The sequence below is a fragment of the Falco cherrug genome, chromosome 12 (assembly GCF_023634085.1).
Source record: "Falco cherrug isolate bFalChe1 chromosome 12, bFalChe1.pri, whole genome shotgun sequence".
Taxonomy (NCBI): domain Eukaryota; kingdom Metazoa; phylum Chordata; class Aves; order Falconiformes; family Falconidae; genus Falco; species Falco cherrug.
In genome coordinates, this window is record NC_073708.1 from 30316406 (window position 1) to 30333842 (window position 17437).

At 40.2% G+C, this 17437-nt stretch overlaps 1 protein-coding gene across 8 annotated transcripts in view; it reads right to left on the reverse strand.

The window, feature by feature from the left end:
- The window catches only part of DAB1 (DAB adaptor protein 1), a 168071-nt gene that overhangs the window by 56223 nt on the left and 94411 nt on the right, over positions 1-17437 (reverse strand). For 4 of the 8 annotated variants that reach the window (XM_027806953.2, XM_027806957.2, XM_027806958.2 and 1 more), the window contains exons 2-4: positions 14796-14957; positions 9979-10118; positions 7544-7642 (exon numbers count right to left, since the gene is read on the reverse strand). In XM_027806953.2, the coding sequence (XP_027662754.1) occupies positions 7544-7642; positions 9979-10118; positions 14796-14877 (321 nt within the window). In that variant the 5' untranslated portion in view covers positions 14878-14957. The remainder of the gene's footprint in view (positions 1-7543; positions 7643-9978; positions 10119-14795; positions 14958-17437) is intronic. The other 4 variants (XM_055724867.1, XM_055724866.1, XM_055724868.1 and 1 more) reach the window with 1 other exon arrangement.

Here is a 17437-nt window from a genome sequence, read left to right on the forward strand (position 1 = left end):
GTCTCAGCACTGCTGAGTTTAACAAGTTTCTAGCATGGGAGTGTTTTATGGAGGGGTTTGAAGAAAAAACAATGGGATACTGCATGAATACGTGCAAAGAATTCCTCCAAATTATGACGGGCAGGATGGAAGAGGCCCAGAGTCATTTATTTGAAAACTGAATTAATGAATGATGAAAGTTGGTACTGTGGAATGACTCCTTGAAAGTTGATGAAGAGTAAAGGCAGCTATGAAGAGCCTGGGAAAAAAAACAGTTAGGCAAGGGGCTGATAAAACAGAGAAGGCAGATTCAGCACAGGAATGCAAAGAGAAGTGTGACATGATCAAAAGAACAAGCTGAGACAGCAATCTTGGCAGTCACGATGGATTTCAAAAATAAAAGTCACATTTGTCAAGGACAAAGAAAAGGATAACAATTGAGACACAAGATGAAGAGAGGCAGGACTGGGTTTTAACTGGAAGCATGACAATAAATGTTGTATTTCAGAGTAGTTCAGAAGAATGTGCAAGATCTGGAGTTATCCTGGATGTGACAACTGAAAACAATGTTGAGTCAAAAAGGCTGCTGAATTTACAGGGCTGAATAACAGATGATGCTGGCAGTTTCCTCAGCAGTCCAAAAAGGAGGTCAGAGAAAGACCTTTGGAAGCCAGGATTAAAAGGCCCAGTTTAGCCACGTTAAGCTTGAACTGTTGACTAAACATGTAAGGAGAGGGCTGGAGAGACAAGTCAAGATTTGAACAGAAGATGACAGGGCTGGCATCATTTGGTTTGACACAATAACCAAATTTATATTTGTAAACAAAGTAACTCTGATAAAAAGTATAGCAGGAAAAAAAAGAGATCAAGGACAGAGAGCACCCAGGAAATCCCAGACGGAAACTACAGGAGAGAGAGAAATCAGAAATACAGGTGTAAAACCCAGGGGCAAGAGTCATGGAGGCCAGGTGGAAAGACTTTAGTCAAAATCAGCCGGTAAGTTAATGATGCTAACCAAGTACTACACCTGAGATCAACCACGAAGAGGGCCCCAGGGACTTTGGGAAGATCAGTTTCAAAGAAATGAAGGGGGAAAACCCCACCTGTGGGAGCTTCTGGCCTGGAGCTGGAAGAAGCCCCAAGCAGGGACCATCAGCAACCTCCTGGCTGATACCACGCTCTGGCAAACACAGAAATTCAGTGAACTGATCACACCATCTCTCCTGCTCACTGCAGAGCAAGTAGAGAGCAGATAAAATTAATTCCTTCTTTTATTTCTATTTTTAAATATTCAGAGATGCTCAGTGATAGAGACTTGACAGTTTGACATTTCATCTGCTCCAGCACATGTGCTTCAAGGAATAACTACAGATCCATAATCGTACCTCGATTTCTGGTCAGAGATGCCAGAACCAACAGATTTCCAGTAAAGTCAAGTACCACCTTTGGTACATTTTAAATGAGGTATCTTCTGCCAACAGTGAGAATTTTAATCACGCTAAAATTTTCTTTCAGCCAAGTTCAGCTGTCCTGTTAGCAATCTATCAGCATAATTAACACTATCATTCACATCAAATGGAGAAAAGCAGCAAATCCAGGGGTTATCAGTGCAAACCTGATAAAGCCTCAGAACAAGCTGGAAAATGCTTTACAGAAGCTTTAGCAACAACTTTGAAAAATCTGTGCATTATAAGGTCAAGAGAGCTTAAAAGGTCGGGAAGATGGGCAAGAAGTAGGCATCTAAACCAGAAGCTGGATCATATCAGAGTCATAACATTATCTCTCTGGAAGAGACATCTGAGGTCAGCAGGGCTGTAGCCACCCACTACATGTATTACTTACTTGGACATCGTTAAGAGTTAAAGCAGGAGCACAGTCACTAGTTCTACAGCCAGCACGAAAAGGCAAACTCATTTTTTTTGTACAAAATGCTACAGGTAAGGTCTGATCCCCTTTCCACAGAACGGGGTGGTGTTACTCACCGAGTCTCACCTTCTCAGATAGGTAAGCCCTGTTCTGCATGAGAGTCATATAATCCTCCACAAAGATAATAAAGGTTAGAGGAAGCGACAGATAACGAGGATGAGAATAGAGAGTGAACATGAAATATATATATTTATAAACACAGTTTTCCTTCCTGGATTTCATACTGACAGCCTGAAGAAAATGGCTACAGATTAAATTCATAAAACACAAGTAACACACTGCAATACTTCTCTGCAATACTGTACCCCAATCAGACACTTACAGTAATATCTAGAAACTTTACCATGGCACAGGCCGTGCCCGAGCCCTGTATCGTGATAAAGGTAGGGGTCAGCGTGTCTGAAAGACCAGCCAAACCCTCCAGAGCATGTAATAGACAATGCAAATGAAACTCACTTTTAGGGTTCTGCACAGGACAAAGTAAGAAAAAACAGTGAAATGGCTGTCATATCCATAAACGAGGTTACAATCCATGCCTTCAGGGAATTTCTCACAAATAAACAAGATACTCATAGAGGTCTACCATGCTTTTTGGACGACGGTGGAATCTAGATAAATAATGAATCCATAACGATAACTCATAGAGAGCTACATATTGCAGTATATTCTGGCAATTTGCATATCTACAAGCTGATACAAAATTTTACTTTAACAGAGATAATTCTTTACTTAAAGCCAAACAGTAATTTTTTGCTTTCATCTTATTTCCCTTTCGCAGTGTCTGGGTTTTCCATTAAAGTCAACAGGATTTTGCAATTAGAAAGAACAAGAGTTTAAAAGTACACCTCATTACATGAAATGTAGAAGAAAATGTTTTCCCAAGTATTTTATAGAATTTAGTTATTATTTTTAAATACATTTTTGGAAAGTAACCAACAGTAAAAAAAGATTTATTACTACATAAATAAAAAATGAGACAATTACAGCCTCTTTACGGAGACCATATTAGTCATGCATGTCTAATGAAGCATTGCTAAGCCATCACAGGGAGACAGCCTGATGTGTGTGATTAACAAAATAAAACTCATAAATATCTAAAGAACAATGATGGTCCTTTAAAAATTTTGCAAATCTTTCCATATGCAAAGTTATGGGTTTTTTTGTTGCTTTCTAAGGAACACACTAACCACTAACTTCCACCCTGAAAAGGAAAAAAGAGCATAATGCTGCTCTTGGCATTTTTGCCTTCTACAGATCATGCTTTTGAAAATATAAAAGGACTCTCATGATTCCTACTAATGAAGAATACATTTCGGCTTGAGATCTAACTAAACTAACTATGACAGAATGAGTGGTGAAAAATTATTTTCATATGATCTGCAGCTATGGAATCTCTGAAATGGCACTGGGTAGAAAAAGCCTGAGTTTAGTAAAAGTTGTGGTAGATTTTTTAAGTTAAAAGAAAATAATGTATTTCCTCCAGGTGAGGTATATAATTGGCAAACATTCTGGAGAATGCAAGTGGGATGGGTGGCCAACATGTGACAGTAGACAAAAAAGGTACGCTTATAAGAAGAAAATAGGGTCAAAAAACCCATGTGTAATGACATTTTTTGGCACACAACAGAACATCCTGTTAGTCAAATTAAATACCATTTTGGAGCATACAGCTAATGTTGGGACTTGAACAGCAGAACAATTTGCGTTGTGCCTATGTGAGCAGGCTGCTCCAGCAGAGGCGTGAGTCTATATAACAGTATACGCCAACTACAGGCTTGCAGGGTGAACTCTGCTAAGCAGGGCTCTTCCATCACGTTCTAAATACATTGACAAGTCTTTGAAAAGTGGTATGAAGGGACTTATCTAGATTAATTCGTGGAATAGAATGATGAAACGTAAGAGAGGAGTGTTATTATTTCTATTGCACTGCTACAGATGAACTAAATTGTATTGCACCTACAATAGTGCAATGAGTGCAAACTCAAAGCAAAACCTTCTTGTATTTTCTTGGTAAGATAAATTCTTCCCAAATGATATTCCACCTTGAACCTAATCTCCTTCATGGATAAATTTACTCAAAGGACAGAATTCCTGATGGCTGGAATAATAACATTATTAAAATCAATATTTTTTGATGAATATTAGGTCTGGAACATATTAAAGAGAGCTATAAAGTACGGGGGGGAAAAACTTGCTTATCATTTTCAGTAGAAACCCAACTACAGCCTTTCATCTGTAATGAATTATGGAGCAATTCCCCTAAATCATCTGTATGAAGTCAGCTATGACTGCCAATTTTAAAAAAAATTGCTAGTTTTGAGCTACAAATTGATTTTTTATTGTGATAGATTAAAATCCAATACTAGCCTACAAGATACTAAACATACAGAAGCCTACATTTTTTTCAGAATATTTTTTCTCTCTTCTATCACATCAGACTGCCATTGTGGCAGACATGATAGCAGTAGCCAATGATAAAAATTAAGAAGAAACACCCCAGAGAGGTAAATAATCTTTCCAAATAAGCAATAAATGAGTACTGTGGCCCAAAATATCCTTTTGGGAATTCCAAAATCATAGAAACACAACTAAGGCAGAAAGCACTGTGGGGAACAGGGAGGGCTGTTAAAGGAGGAGAAAGCAAATGCAAGATCCTACAGGCTGCTCCCTATTAAGGGCTTATCTTTTTCACAAATGTGAACATCAGTCTCCAAACCTTATAAACTTATGAAGTTTAAAATGGTATCAGAAGATCTGCGTGAGCAAAACATAACCTTTTTCTAATGCCTTTTGCTTCTTCCCATCAAAGCAGCCAGGCTGAGCAACTGTACATCCCCAGTTTTGCCAGTTTGTGGGACGTTCCTTGTTGCTTCTAAATCAAGAATGCGATTGTCAGTGTCCTGCATCACCTAGCTGCATTGTCCTTACTTCGCCTTATAGAAGGTTCCACGTTACAGCAGTAATGCAGCTTTCTTTGGGGGCGACTTTAGCACAGACATTGACGTGAGACTACAGAAAAAGTATTATTTACTACTGCGGTAACTGATACCTCTTAGTGTAACACCAGAATGAGCCAAAGCCATATGGATGAGACACGGTCTATCACCCCCAAATCTTTGTCTCTTGTGCTGTGGAAAGCACCTTGCCTCGGTAGTGCTCCTGCAGGCTCGGAGAGCCCAGGGACACTGTCGGGGTCTATCCACGACCTGCTCTGAACGTCGCCCACTGTATTTCAGATGTTGAGGTTGTATGTGGCTACCAGCAGGGACGGGAATGAGATGACAACCATAGGCTGGCAAAGCAGAAATAGGCTGGATGAGAGAGATTATGAGAAGAGTGGGACAAGGACGTGAAACTCTGGGACACAGAGAGACCCAAGATGGGGAAAAAGGCTGTGAAGAACTGGCAGAGGAGTTCATGCAATGCTGCTTCAAAACCTTGGCATGGAAAGAACAATTCTCCTGCTTTCAAAACAACACATAAAAAGTGATGTTGAAAGCTCTCCACAGCCCTCTGTCGCAATCCTGTCTCAAGACAGACAACTCAATACTCCTGTCCATCACTCCAGCAGCTCAGGGGCAGATGTCTGGAAGGTGGATTTAAAGGTTTCAGTCTAAACCTCTGTCAGTGAGTGGCAGGGTTAGTTTAAGGATGATATAGTTGTCAGATTTAGAGTACAGGGTGTCAAAGTTATGAAACGAAGGACACTTGCTCTCATGTCCCCACCTCACTAGTGGCAGACAGGAGAGCATGCAGGACACTGCAGGGAAGGCAAGTTGGCTAAACCACACTTTTGCTTCTAAAATGCATGCCCCTTTCCCTTTTTATTTTATGAAAAGAAACCCAATACTTGTGAAACATTCAGAAAGAAGTGTAAAAGGACTAGTCTTTCTTCTTTTTTATTTTTCCAAGGAAAGACTTTAGTCTTAGGAAAATAACTGTGACCTCTGCAATTTGCAGAGCGCGTGCCTAGGCAGCAGGCTGCACACAGAAGGAAAAGAAAACAAAATATCACCATATTGTTCAGTGCATTACACTCTGTTCTGTACACTGAATGAAGCTGGTATTCTCTGGCCAAATGTGTGCCGTCACATTGTTAGGTACTACTCTAATGTCTGTTTATTAGAGGACCCAATCACGACTGCACTGGCAGCCCTAATCCTGACATTTCCTATCCTCCAAACACAGTCTCTAACCTCAGAAATGTTCTCTTAAACACTGCTTTTGTATGAATACTTTATACATGCTGTACACAACACATTCCAAATGAGCTTTTCATTACTAACTACTTGTATTATGTATCAGTGAGCTCAATGACATTGATTTTCTAATAATATAAATTAACTGGCAAAGATAATTTCATCTATCATCAGTAGGGTTTTATTTCTGGTATCATGTTAAATAGTTAATCTTTCAAAAGATTAAATCAAGAGCTTTTTAAAATTCAAGGCAGAGCTTAAACTGCTGTAAAAATATTCTTAATCAGGATTAAAACAGTTTGTGTGTTGTCGCTTTGTATCTAAGTAGAATAATGTTTTGCTTAGGCTTTTTCTTTCAGAGCAATTTAAAAAATCAAACATGATATCATTGTGGCAGAAACTGCGTGAGGCATGGAAGTCTCCTGCAACTTCCTCGACCAAATGCTACTGGACAAGTTGCCACTTAGCAGCCTCAAACAGCAACATCAAACTTTCCAGTACCTTTTACCTGCAATTCCATAAAATATGTAATTTTTCTGCCACTGAAATACAAAAGCTCTGATTCTTTTGGTTACTTCATACTTCACAGGAGACATCACTGCTGTTAACACGGTTATATCACATTATGGTGGTAACCACAACTGCAAGCATATGGAATAACAGACCTGATGGAAATTCTTACTGTTCCCCTGGGGCATCTTCAGGGCAATCCCAGCTAAGTGTGCGCTGCTCCCAGGAGCTCCCCAGCTCCCGCTGCCCTTCCTTTTTCCTCTCTCTACCTCAGACATCGTTGGGGAAACCAAGCTTCACTCAGCTGGAGCTGTCCACAGCTCCCTGTTCCAGCTTGTTTTCTTGCCCTCGGCTTCCCATGACACAAGGAGCCCAATCCAAGGCAATCCTAGCCTCTAATCCTAATCCCTTGTCATTAGACTCTCAAAAGCCACTTGACCTATACTGCCAAGGAGCCTTAAGCAGCATCCAGAGCATGGGGGCAGCTGGGCTGAGGCTAGATGAGAAAACCCCCGTGGGCACAGATACCAGCCTGTACCATGGACGGCTAAAGTCTTCTGCAGACAATGGGTTGGTATTTCTGAGAAGCAAATTTTTATCTGGCAGAAGAAAAACAGATCCCCTCTTGCCACTTTCTGGACTCAGACCTGTGAGTGTTTATGCACGTAAGGGGCATCTGTGTACTCAAGTAAGTGGTTCCACACAAGTACTCAGGAGTAGGCTTTACGATAAACATGTCCCTATGCTACACTTTACACCTCAGTCATCTCATGGCTTGCTCTGATATATGACAACCATTTATCAAGCTTCTCAGATGTCTCATGTGTGCTTACACTGGTGAGGTATTACTGCCTGCCTAGGAAACACTTTGAAAGAAACATCCAGAAAAAACGTTCTATTTTGTTCTATCACGTGATTATTTTACTTACCCCTGTCTTTTCATCAAAGATTTTGATTCCCCCAAAGGAGACTGTTAAGAAGATTTTTTGTTTATGTTCTCCTTTTGAACGAGCCGCAGCAACAATTCCCTGTTGAAACAAAGAACAGCTTGGCTGGTTTCATTGCTCTTCCAGGTGTCACAGCAGAGCACAAAGATTTGCTTGTGGACAATTCACCACTTTTCTAGGAAAACTTTAGGCCTTTCCAGGAACAGTCCCCCTCTTACTTCTGGCTTCCTCCCTTTTTTCAAGGTACCACATATCTTTATGCTACCCAGAGAGTATTTCAAATGTGCTCCCACTTCCAACCCCTGCACTAGCTAATCCTCCATGAAATTTGTTTTCATGGAATCTGAAAGTTGTTTCTAGCACACTTTTCCCAGCTATGAACTGTTTTGGTTTACACTTTTTTTTTTAAAAAAAGAAAAAACCCAACAAGCAGTGGAGGAAAAAATGCCAACAACTTTAGCTTACATCAAGGGCAGATTTACCTGGGATAAGCAAATATAATCTTTTTATAGAAGAAAAATAGTTTTAGCAAAATCAAACTACACCTCTGCTGTAAAAAACTGGTATTGAGGGTTAGCTTTATTCATGATCTCAGGCTTTTAATTCGTAAGTGAACTTGCTGATATGCATCTCATGTATTATACGTATTATTCTCCCACAGCATAACTAGAATAGTAACTTCTGTTTCCACCTTCTCGGGAGCCTGCCCTGACCAATAATACTGTAGCAAGATCAAATGTAATCAATTGCATTAGAAAATAAATGAAAATATTTAGCCATTATCTGGTGCTCTGCAATTTCAACATGTTTTATGAACCACTAATTTAAGTTTTAAGACCTCCATGAGGTAATTGTTCCCATTACAGAGACATGAAAATTAAAGAGAAAAACCTGAGTCATTTGTCAAAAAGTCACTCAAAAACTTATGGTGGGCCTTAAAACTGAAGTTGTAGGACACTTGGTTTCCAGACCCCGTAACTTCATGCTATGCTGCCTTACATACAGACATGATTTTGTAATGCTCCCTTCCATTAATAGATTTAGTCATCTCCCATCGATGTTTAAATCAATCTCTCCACTACGCAAACAGGTTATCTGGGAGACATGGAAATGGCATCCCACGGAGGAGAGAGGCAAAACCGCTTGTGCATAGGAACTATGAAATTATGAGAAATATCTGGTATACAATTAAAACAGATAGGAATATTGTGGCAGATGTGACATATCAATGGTGCACCTTTTCCAGTAGATTAGTTTTTGCTTGTCATAAAATGTTTGTAGCTGATTTGTAAATTATCTACCAGATCTTGCTTTTAGATTCTTGAACCATAAGATGCATGTGACCCTCTGCTGTTTCTTCATGAATAACTTATTCATCCCAGTTCCTTGGGACTGGAACCCTGCCGGCTGGTAGTGTAAAAGATACCATTTAGTGATTTCTCCTGAAAAAATCAGTAATGGAAAATCCATCAGCTCTCTTGGCAGAATGCTAGGGAGAGGATTAGAATGAGAAAACATGGGAAAAAACTGCAGAGGGTTTAGTCCTAGAGCTAGCTTGTAACTCTACAATGCAGACAGGAAGCCAACAGCCAACACTGCACTCAAGGAAAACACGCCCTGTCCTTCCTTCTCAATGACTCCAGCCTTCCATATGTCCCAGGGTGAGGTAAAGAATGCTTCCTATAGAGAGCTCTTATGAATCTTGAGGGTTGTAGGAAAAGACTCAGCCAGAGGGAGATGTCTGTCAGGCTCCAGAAAGCCACCCTCCTACACCACTAGGACCTTCAGGCTCTGTCTGCTCTCTAAGTTCACAGTCTCCTCAAAAACTGCCTTTAGCACTGTTCCATTTCTTCCCCAATACTCTGGGGATGCCTCTTTATCTTCTTATGTTCTGTCCTCCCAGTGCACTGCCTCCTGATTTTGTAACCCATCAATCCTGCCATGAGAGGTGCGAGACATACTCCTCCCAACAAGGACCCCAGTCCCCCCTACACCTGGCTATGTCCCACACAGTCACTCATCCCCTCTCACCTGTCCTGACAGGAGGTAACGGTCAAAGGCAGGGCTGCAGTTAATTAGCACTGTCATATAAAATATTCTGATACACCATTTTGCTTCACCATGGTTTAACGCCCCCTTTGCATACTAAAATTACTCAATTTGCAGATGCGTTGTTTATAATTTGTGGACAAATTGCAGTGGTGTCAATCATGTATAACTACTGAACTCAGAGATAATGTATTAAAATTAAACTAGGATAAGCAATACCAGCCAGGAGTTCATGTAAAATTGACTCATTTCAATACATAATTAACCAGAGTGAGACTCAGTGTCATGAAAGGAGAATGAGTAAAAGTTCAAGCTGAAATTTGCTCCCCTTGACTCCATAATAGTAAACATTAAAAATTTCACTGCACCTTGAGCTTCATCATGGAGTCTTGGCATAACTTGTCTCCTCGTGCGGCAGAAACCTCATCTATCCCAATCAGTTTTGCTTTGTATCGGACACCATCACCTTTAAACCTCTTTATTAAAGTGGCTTCACTGCGATCCTGACCTGAAAAGACATAAGGGAAACAAGGAAATTTACACAAGTGCAAAGGAAAATAAATGAATAAATAGTCACCATTAAGTGGCAAATTAGATCTAACTCCTACCTCAACACCTAAACATGCGAACATTTCAATAAAACCTTTTGGCCTTACTACCTCAAATGAATTCAAAGTGGAATTGTTGCCACATGAAATCTTCTGTACGAAATTTGCACACAAATTAGGTTTACAGAAATAAGAGATAAGCCTGCATCAGACCTCATGGATCTGAAAACTTCTCATCTGTATGGGTTGTTTTAATTCCAATACACTTGAGAAGTCTTAATTTTGCAGACAAAACTCTAACAGGCTACTACTTCTTTGTATACCAACTTATCTAACCGTATCAGCAATATTTACACGATTAACATTTCAGTGATGGAAAACCAAGTTCTATTGTTCGCCTGTAGAACACCGCTGCTCTAAAAGCCCCACAAGAAATACTGTCTCCTTGCTCTATTCTTTCTGCTTATAGACATATACAGAAACAACACAACTAGCAGAGTCAGCTTTCACGGGTTCACCCTGAGAAGCTTAAAAAAAGGCACAAGATGTTTCTTGATAAAAAAGCAGTGGGGTGTAAGATAAGATAGCACGGTACTGATAAGGCCAATTGTGCAGGTTTGGCTGGGCTAGAGTTAATTTTCCTCACAGTAGCCAGCATGGGCTACGGTTTGGATTTGTGCTGGGAAGTGTTGTTAATATATAGAGATGTTTCCCTTACTGCTGAGCAGTGCTCACAGAGAGCCAAGGCCTTTTCTGCCTCTCACCCCAGCCCAGCAGCGAGGTGGCTGGGGGCACAAGGGGCTGGGAGGGGACACAGCCAGGACAGCTGACCCCCGCTGACCCAAGGGATGCTCCATACCATAAGTCATGCTCAGCATATGAAGCTGGGGGGAAAGTTGGCTGGGGGCTGCTGCTCAGACACTGGCTGGGCATCAGCTGGTGGTGAGCAATTGTTTTTCGTTTGCATCACTTGTCTGTCTTGGGTTTTATTTCCCTCCTACTTTTTTGTTATTTTCCTTTTCATGACAAATTTATTATTATTATTATTATCATCATAATAATATTATCATTATTGTTGCTGTTGCAATATTTTTACAACATTATTACTATTATTTTGACTACTATTATTATTATTAATCCGTTCTTATCTCAACCCACAGGTTTTCTCACTTTTACTCTTCCAATTCTCTTCCCACCCCATCCTGCTGGGGGAGTGAGGCTGTGTGGTACTTAGTAGCCACCTGGGCTTAGACCACAGCACCAATGTACACAAATTACAACACTCAGCCTAGCCTGAACCACACGATAATGACATTACAGCAATCCATGACAGGGACACCTTTGTGGGGAAGACTTTTCCTCCTGAGTATCTGCAGAAAAGCTTATACTGTGTCTTAGCAGAAATACATTAGTTAGGGAATCAGTCTTCCTAAAATTGATTAAAGATATATTTTGCAGCTGTCTGTGGAATTTCTTGCTAGGATGTCAAAAAAAACCCAGCAGTGAACTGTAAATAATTGCAACCAAACAAGTAACCAAACAAACAACATCCAAGGCACAAAGAAGCAAGCAAAAATGTGAGATCTTAAAGAATTTGAAGTTTCTCAGACCCAAAAGATTCCACCAGAAAACTTGCTTAAATGTGGACTGACACTGCTCAAATTTATACTATTATCACCTAGGAGCTCTAGTCACAGATTTTGCCCCATCCTTCTAGGTATTGTAAAAAATGAACAAAAAGCTAGTCTGCTATAAACGGTAAGGATCTAGTCTTGACACCTATATTTGAGAATTTTTGCCCAATTTTTTCTCCAAAGCTCATTTCTATTTGAAAGGTCAGATTTAAGCACTGACAATAAAATCGGCTTCTGCGCAGCTGTTTTTTGATAAGCAGAAGTACAGAAGCTTTGGGGGGAAAAGCTATACTGTTTAGCATTTCTATTAAAAGCGCCTTTTTCAGCAGTCAACACTGGGGTCAACTTTGTTACTGTCATACACCCACCAAGTGTGGATGAATAAACTAGATTCAGAACTATGGAACCGAGATTTTTACAATACCATTGTGAAAAAATCTAGAAGCACATATGACCAACGAAGAGTACTTCCAAATGAAGTTACTCATTTGGTTCTCCTTCCCCCAGAGAACTGCACAGTCCATGCCATGAACTAATGATGGACTAAATGTATGCTAAAAAATAGAGCCATTTTAAGCATATGGAGATCTTTGAGTGTGTTTGAGCACACAAATACAATCCCCTCCAATGAAAAATATCAACTTAGAGCAATGTTTTAATGCCTCATTTATAGCCCCCTAAAAATAAGGCAGCTGGCAAGCGTTGCTGTGATAGTTTAGTGGCCACCCGACTGTTTCCCTTGATTTGTTTTCACTCCTGCTGCTTCAGAAGAATTAAACAGGGTTGAAACCTCATGCTTTTACAGTATATTTTATTAAAAACAAATAATCTAATGAGACCCAAATGATAAATCAGAAACTCAGAACACTGCTAATATCATTCCCCATGGAAATGTCAAGGCAGATGCTGGCACCATCAGCAAAAAACAATGAAAAGCCATTTTCCCTTTTCAGCCGCCAGAGTGGGGCAGGAGGGAGAACATCTGGAGACACAACAAAGTACAACAGTAACAGTGGACTTTTCCATATGTCTTTTACACTTGCAAAGATATCCTGTTGATTTGCAGTAAATAAAATCCAACTCCAACAGCTTTCTTGCCAACAATTTTCAACCTTACATCTTCATTACAGCCAAAGGCAGCTGTTAGCTAATAGCACAAGCGTGTAAGTGTTCAAGAGTGTTTCCTGGGTCCAGGTCATGATAGTGACCTTGCATTCATCAGTTATTTGAACATTTATACTTCTTCCAACCTCTGATCTATTTTGCTGCACGTAACTAAATCCCTGACATTAACAGACCATTCAAACACTTATAACTGTGTTTGCTTACGCACAAGTCCCATGTCAATTATGACCCAGATTAAGCAGAATAAAGTGCTTTTGGGATAAATGACTGAGAAAAATCATCAACCTGAAAACGATGTAGATATTTTAAACTGTGGTGGAAATGGCAAATTACTAGAGACTACAAATTCATCCATAAAACCCTAGAGCATATGTCCCATGAAAAAGCACAGAGAATGCACACACACACTGCCCTATATTATAAATCAGCCATCTGCAACAGTCATAGTTTCTCAGAATATACCCAGATCTCCCCCAACCTATGCTGACGCTGTATTTCCAAATTTTGGTGCTGTAACCAGCCCTGAAAAACTTCCACCCTGCCTGGAAAATTACTGCATGACAAACACCATCAGTACGGTCGATTTTGCAGCACTCCCGAGATGTGAGATTTATGCGGGGTGGTACTTCATTTGCACATTGGACACTTACAAGGCAGATAGTCCAGACTCTCATAAACATCTCATCATTAAAACAAAAAAGTATTTTTTAATGACAGTTCTTGAACAAGGTTCTTTCTGTGTTTGAAACTGCATAAATAAAGAGATGCCTGAATTACGAGGCTGTAATTCTTCTTAAGCTTTGGAGGTGGGTGAGCAATAACATTAAACCACTAAACCAGAGAGCTGAGCCCGTGCCAGAAACCCACCCAGGGAAGAGCTGCCTCTTTCCTTCCGTGTAACAAGCGGAGTCATCTTTTCTTCTTCACAGCTCCTGCCTTTGTCAGCGGAGACCCGCTGTGGCGCTTGGCTCTCCAGCCACCCCTGCCACCGCACTTGCTCGGTCCCAGCCTGCGGGAAGGAGGATTATCCTGGATGCTGGGCTGCACTTACTGCCAGAGCTCAGTTTTATTCCAGTAACGAGAAGCCACATCTTGGGGCTTTCACTCTCAGCTTGCCTTCCTCAAGCTGCAAATAACATTTCAAAGGTAGGAAGGGGGACATTCACAAACCATCTAAGAGTATTTTATGGAAACCTGAAGCTTGAGGTCTCAAATCATTACTAGACCATAACCTACAGCAAAATTAGAAGCCCATATTTAATGACAACCACTTCTTTCCACAACACATCTCCTCAGATCTCATTTTAGAATTTCTTGACTACAGAACACCACAGCTGTCAAATCCACGCTGGGTGAGCAGCAGGTACCCATCCCAGTTGTCCACCATACCCTGCACAGGCAGGAATCTGCCCAGCATTCTTCTTCAGATGACCAGCCCCACTATGTCATTCTAAAATGATTCTAAAGTTTTGTATTAAAACTTTTTTAACTCTAAGACCGATGGATATTTTCCAATGGTGTGCTCTAAATTGCTTTCATAAATTCCTTTTCATAAGCAAAGAAATATCACAGGCATTTGTTTGCAAGTCGACACAAGCACTTCACAGTCCAAAACGGAACAAGATTATCAACAAAACTAAACTCAATTAGATTCTCATGTCCCAAACTGAGAAAAAATGCAGATGTTAAAAACCCACTAACAACGTAACACGAATTCAGTTTAGAAAGGTGATCACTTTTAATTAGAACATGTGGCGCTGTTGACACAGGCAAAAGGATGTTTTGTTTGCAGCATATAGATTTATAATCCACAGAGGCTCTTAAAATGTAAATGTAAGTGTAATTGTTTTATCTACTACTGTAGATGTCACCATTCACCTTTAAGCCATACGTGTTCCAGCTGGACCCACTGCTCCTGCGCGAGCCGGCAAACATGACCTTTGCTGCTGAGTTCTGACATTGCACTTGGACTTCCAGAGTCTTTTAAGAGAACAATAAATCCCCAGGGCTGGGTGATGCAATGTGCTTCTCAGCTTGCATCTAAAGTAGAGAGAGGCTTATCATGATCAGCATTAAGGTACTTTATCCATCTCACTAAAGCTACTGTAGAAGTAATAAACAAGGTTTTTAACACAATCATTTTTTTTCAAGGCAATAGACCTTAAACTATAGTTCCCTCAAGCAAGCTAGAGACAGACCTGAACTCAAACCCCGAATTACTCAACCCAAGTACCTACATTCAGTCCCAAGACATGTCTGCTTAACAGTCCGGGAGGAACACGAGCTGTGTGGAAGATGCAGGAAGATGCTCACAGTGCCGGAGGCGGTTGCTCCCCAGGCTGGACCCAGTAGCAGCAGCTGCCATTCAACCCCGACCTTGACATCGAGGAGAGCTGTGTTTGCATTAGCTTGTCCGGCTCCACGTAACGCTCTCCATGCTGCATACGGCAGCTCATTCAAGGTTTGCTTCCCAGGCACTGTGTATTTTGGTGGGTGTTTCAAGGAGACTTATCCTCACTCAGTATAATTCAAGGATTATACTTGATTTCAGCTCTTAGCCCAACAGAGCACCAAGCTAACATTGTATTAACATGCTAACATTTAGAGCAAACGTTGTTCGTTCTCCCAGGGGATCTGTAAGTGAGTGTATTTCATAAATAGAGAAAGAAAATAAACAAAAGCATCCCTGCAATAAGCACACTGTTGCTTTTTCTGTACGTTCTTATAACGCACTAAACATTCTTCATAGCACATGCTAATCTAAACCAATAGCCCTGGAAATGGCTATATCCTTTATTTAAATGTGTGAAGCCCTTAGGGCATAATCTGAATTTCTTGATTTTATGACTGTAAAATATATAATGATATTATCACCAAAGTCGATAACATGCTCCTGGCAATCAATTCGCTGAAGAACGACACGCCACTGTCTTTTTTTTCCTTTTTTTTTTTTCCTTTTCTAACTAATAAACTGTCAAAGTTCTATCCATCACATATTCAAATTATAAAACCTGAAATAACACCTCCTTGTATCTCGCAGGGCTGAAAAACAATCACACAGGCACTTAAAAACACCCTACATCTTCATGGGCACAATTAGCATTTTTATAGCACCAACACAGTGGAAAATACAAAACACTGCAGTGCAGAACGACCTCTAAGATGCCACACACACTGAAGACTACTAAATTAATTGCTAAGCGAAAGGTATTTCCTATTAACTGTGCATATATACACCCCTATGTTCACATACATATGCATCCGTAATTTTATGTATTTGCACATATACATACACACGTGGTACACAGCTTCATTTGGAATCAATTATCTAAAGAAAATTCACAGTAATTTTAATCAACTACAGATTTCCCTAGGAGAAAAAAAAAAGGACATAAGCAGGTGTAAGAGAGAAAATACTCATACATAATTACATGTACCTTTCAATACAGCAGCAGCTAAACAGCAGCTCATGAAGGACTCACGAAAAGCTCAGATTGCTCTCTTTGGTGGCACATTTTGCTCAGTGGCTACACAGATCCACAAGTCCAATACAGAGGGCTCAAAACTATCCATCACACAAAGGGATGGATCTCGATACCAAAACCACAGCACCCTGGCAACACAGATCTTTCTTCATAGGCATTCAAAAAGTTCAGTGCAGCAGGCTCATTTGGGATTTGAAAACTAAAAAAATCCCACAAATTCTCAGATCCTCCTGCTATCTGTTAATCTAATAATTGAACTTTTCTGCTAGAGGTTGAAAACTTTGAGTTGACAGGTTGCGCATTTGTCACTGTCTTTGGGAGCATGATTGCACAAACTCACTGTGCTGCATCCAGAGATCTGACACAGAAAAAATATTTTTCCTTTTTTAAGATAACATTTTAGAAAAGAAAACACATCATGTCTAGTAGTACATGTGCACACAATTTAACTTCTGGTGTCATCACTAGCATTCTCTTCCTCTTAACAGTATTTCTCAAGTGACTTTCTTGCAATTAGCCGTTTTTAACTTTTTTTAACAAGAGTTACTTAAAGGTTTAATTGCAAGATCTGTAATTCATCTCAAGTGACCAGAGCACATTCGCAGCAAGATCTGCTCGCATCATCAATCACTGCTGTCTTTTAAATGAAGATGTACTTTGGATTTCACACTTTATTTCATTGATAAAGGCTAGTTCCTAGCAACTGAAAATACTACTGATGTAGTAAATAGAATCTGTTTACGGGAATGGATTAAAACCTTAAAAAGCATGTTAACATTTTACAGGGAATAAGTACCTCTTTTCTGTATAGGATCCTATACAAAACCTTGGTTACAGCACATGAGTACAACTTGAATGCAAACTTCTCCTGTCATCAACTGATGGGGAAACTCCCAAGAAGCCTGCAAGCTGTGTTCTGGAGTGTTTTTTTCCAGCTTACCCAGCACAGACAGCTTGCTCTAGGGTCAAGCAGCGAACCCTGTTGGGGTCTACTGTATTGACAAATGCTATTGCCAAGGTACGAGAACACAAAAC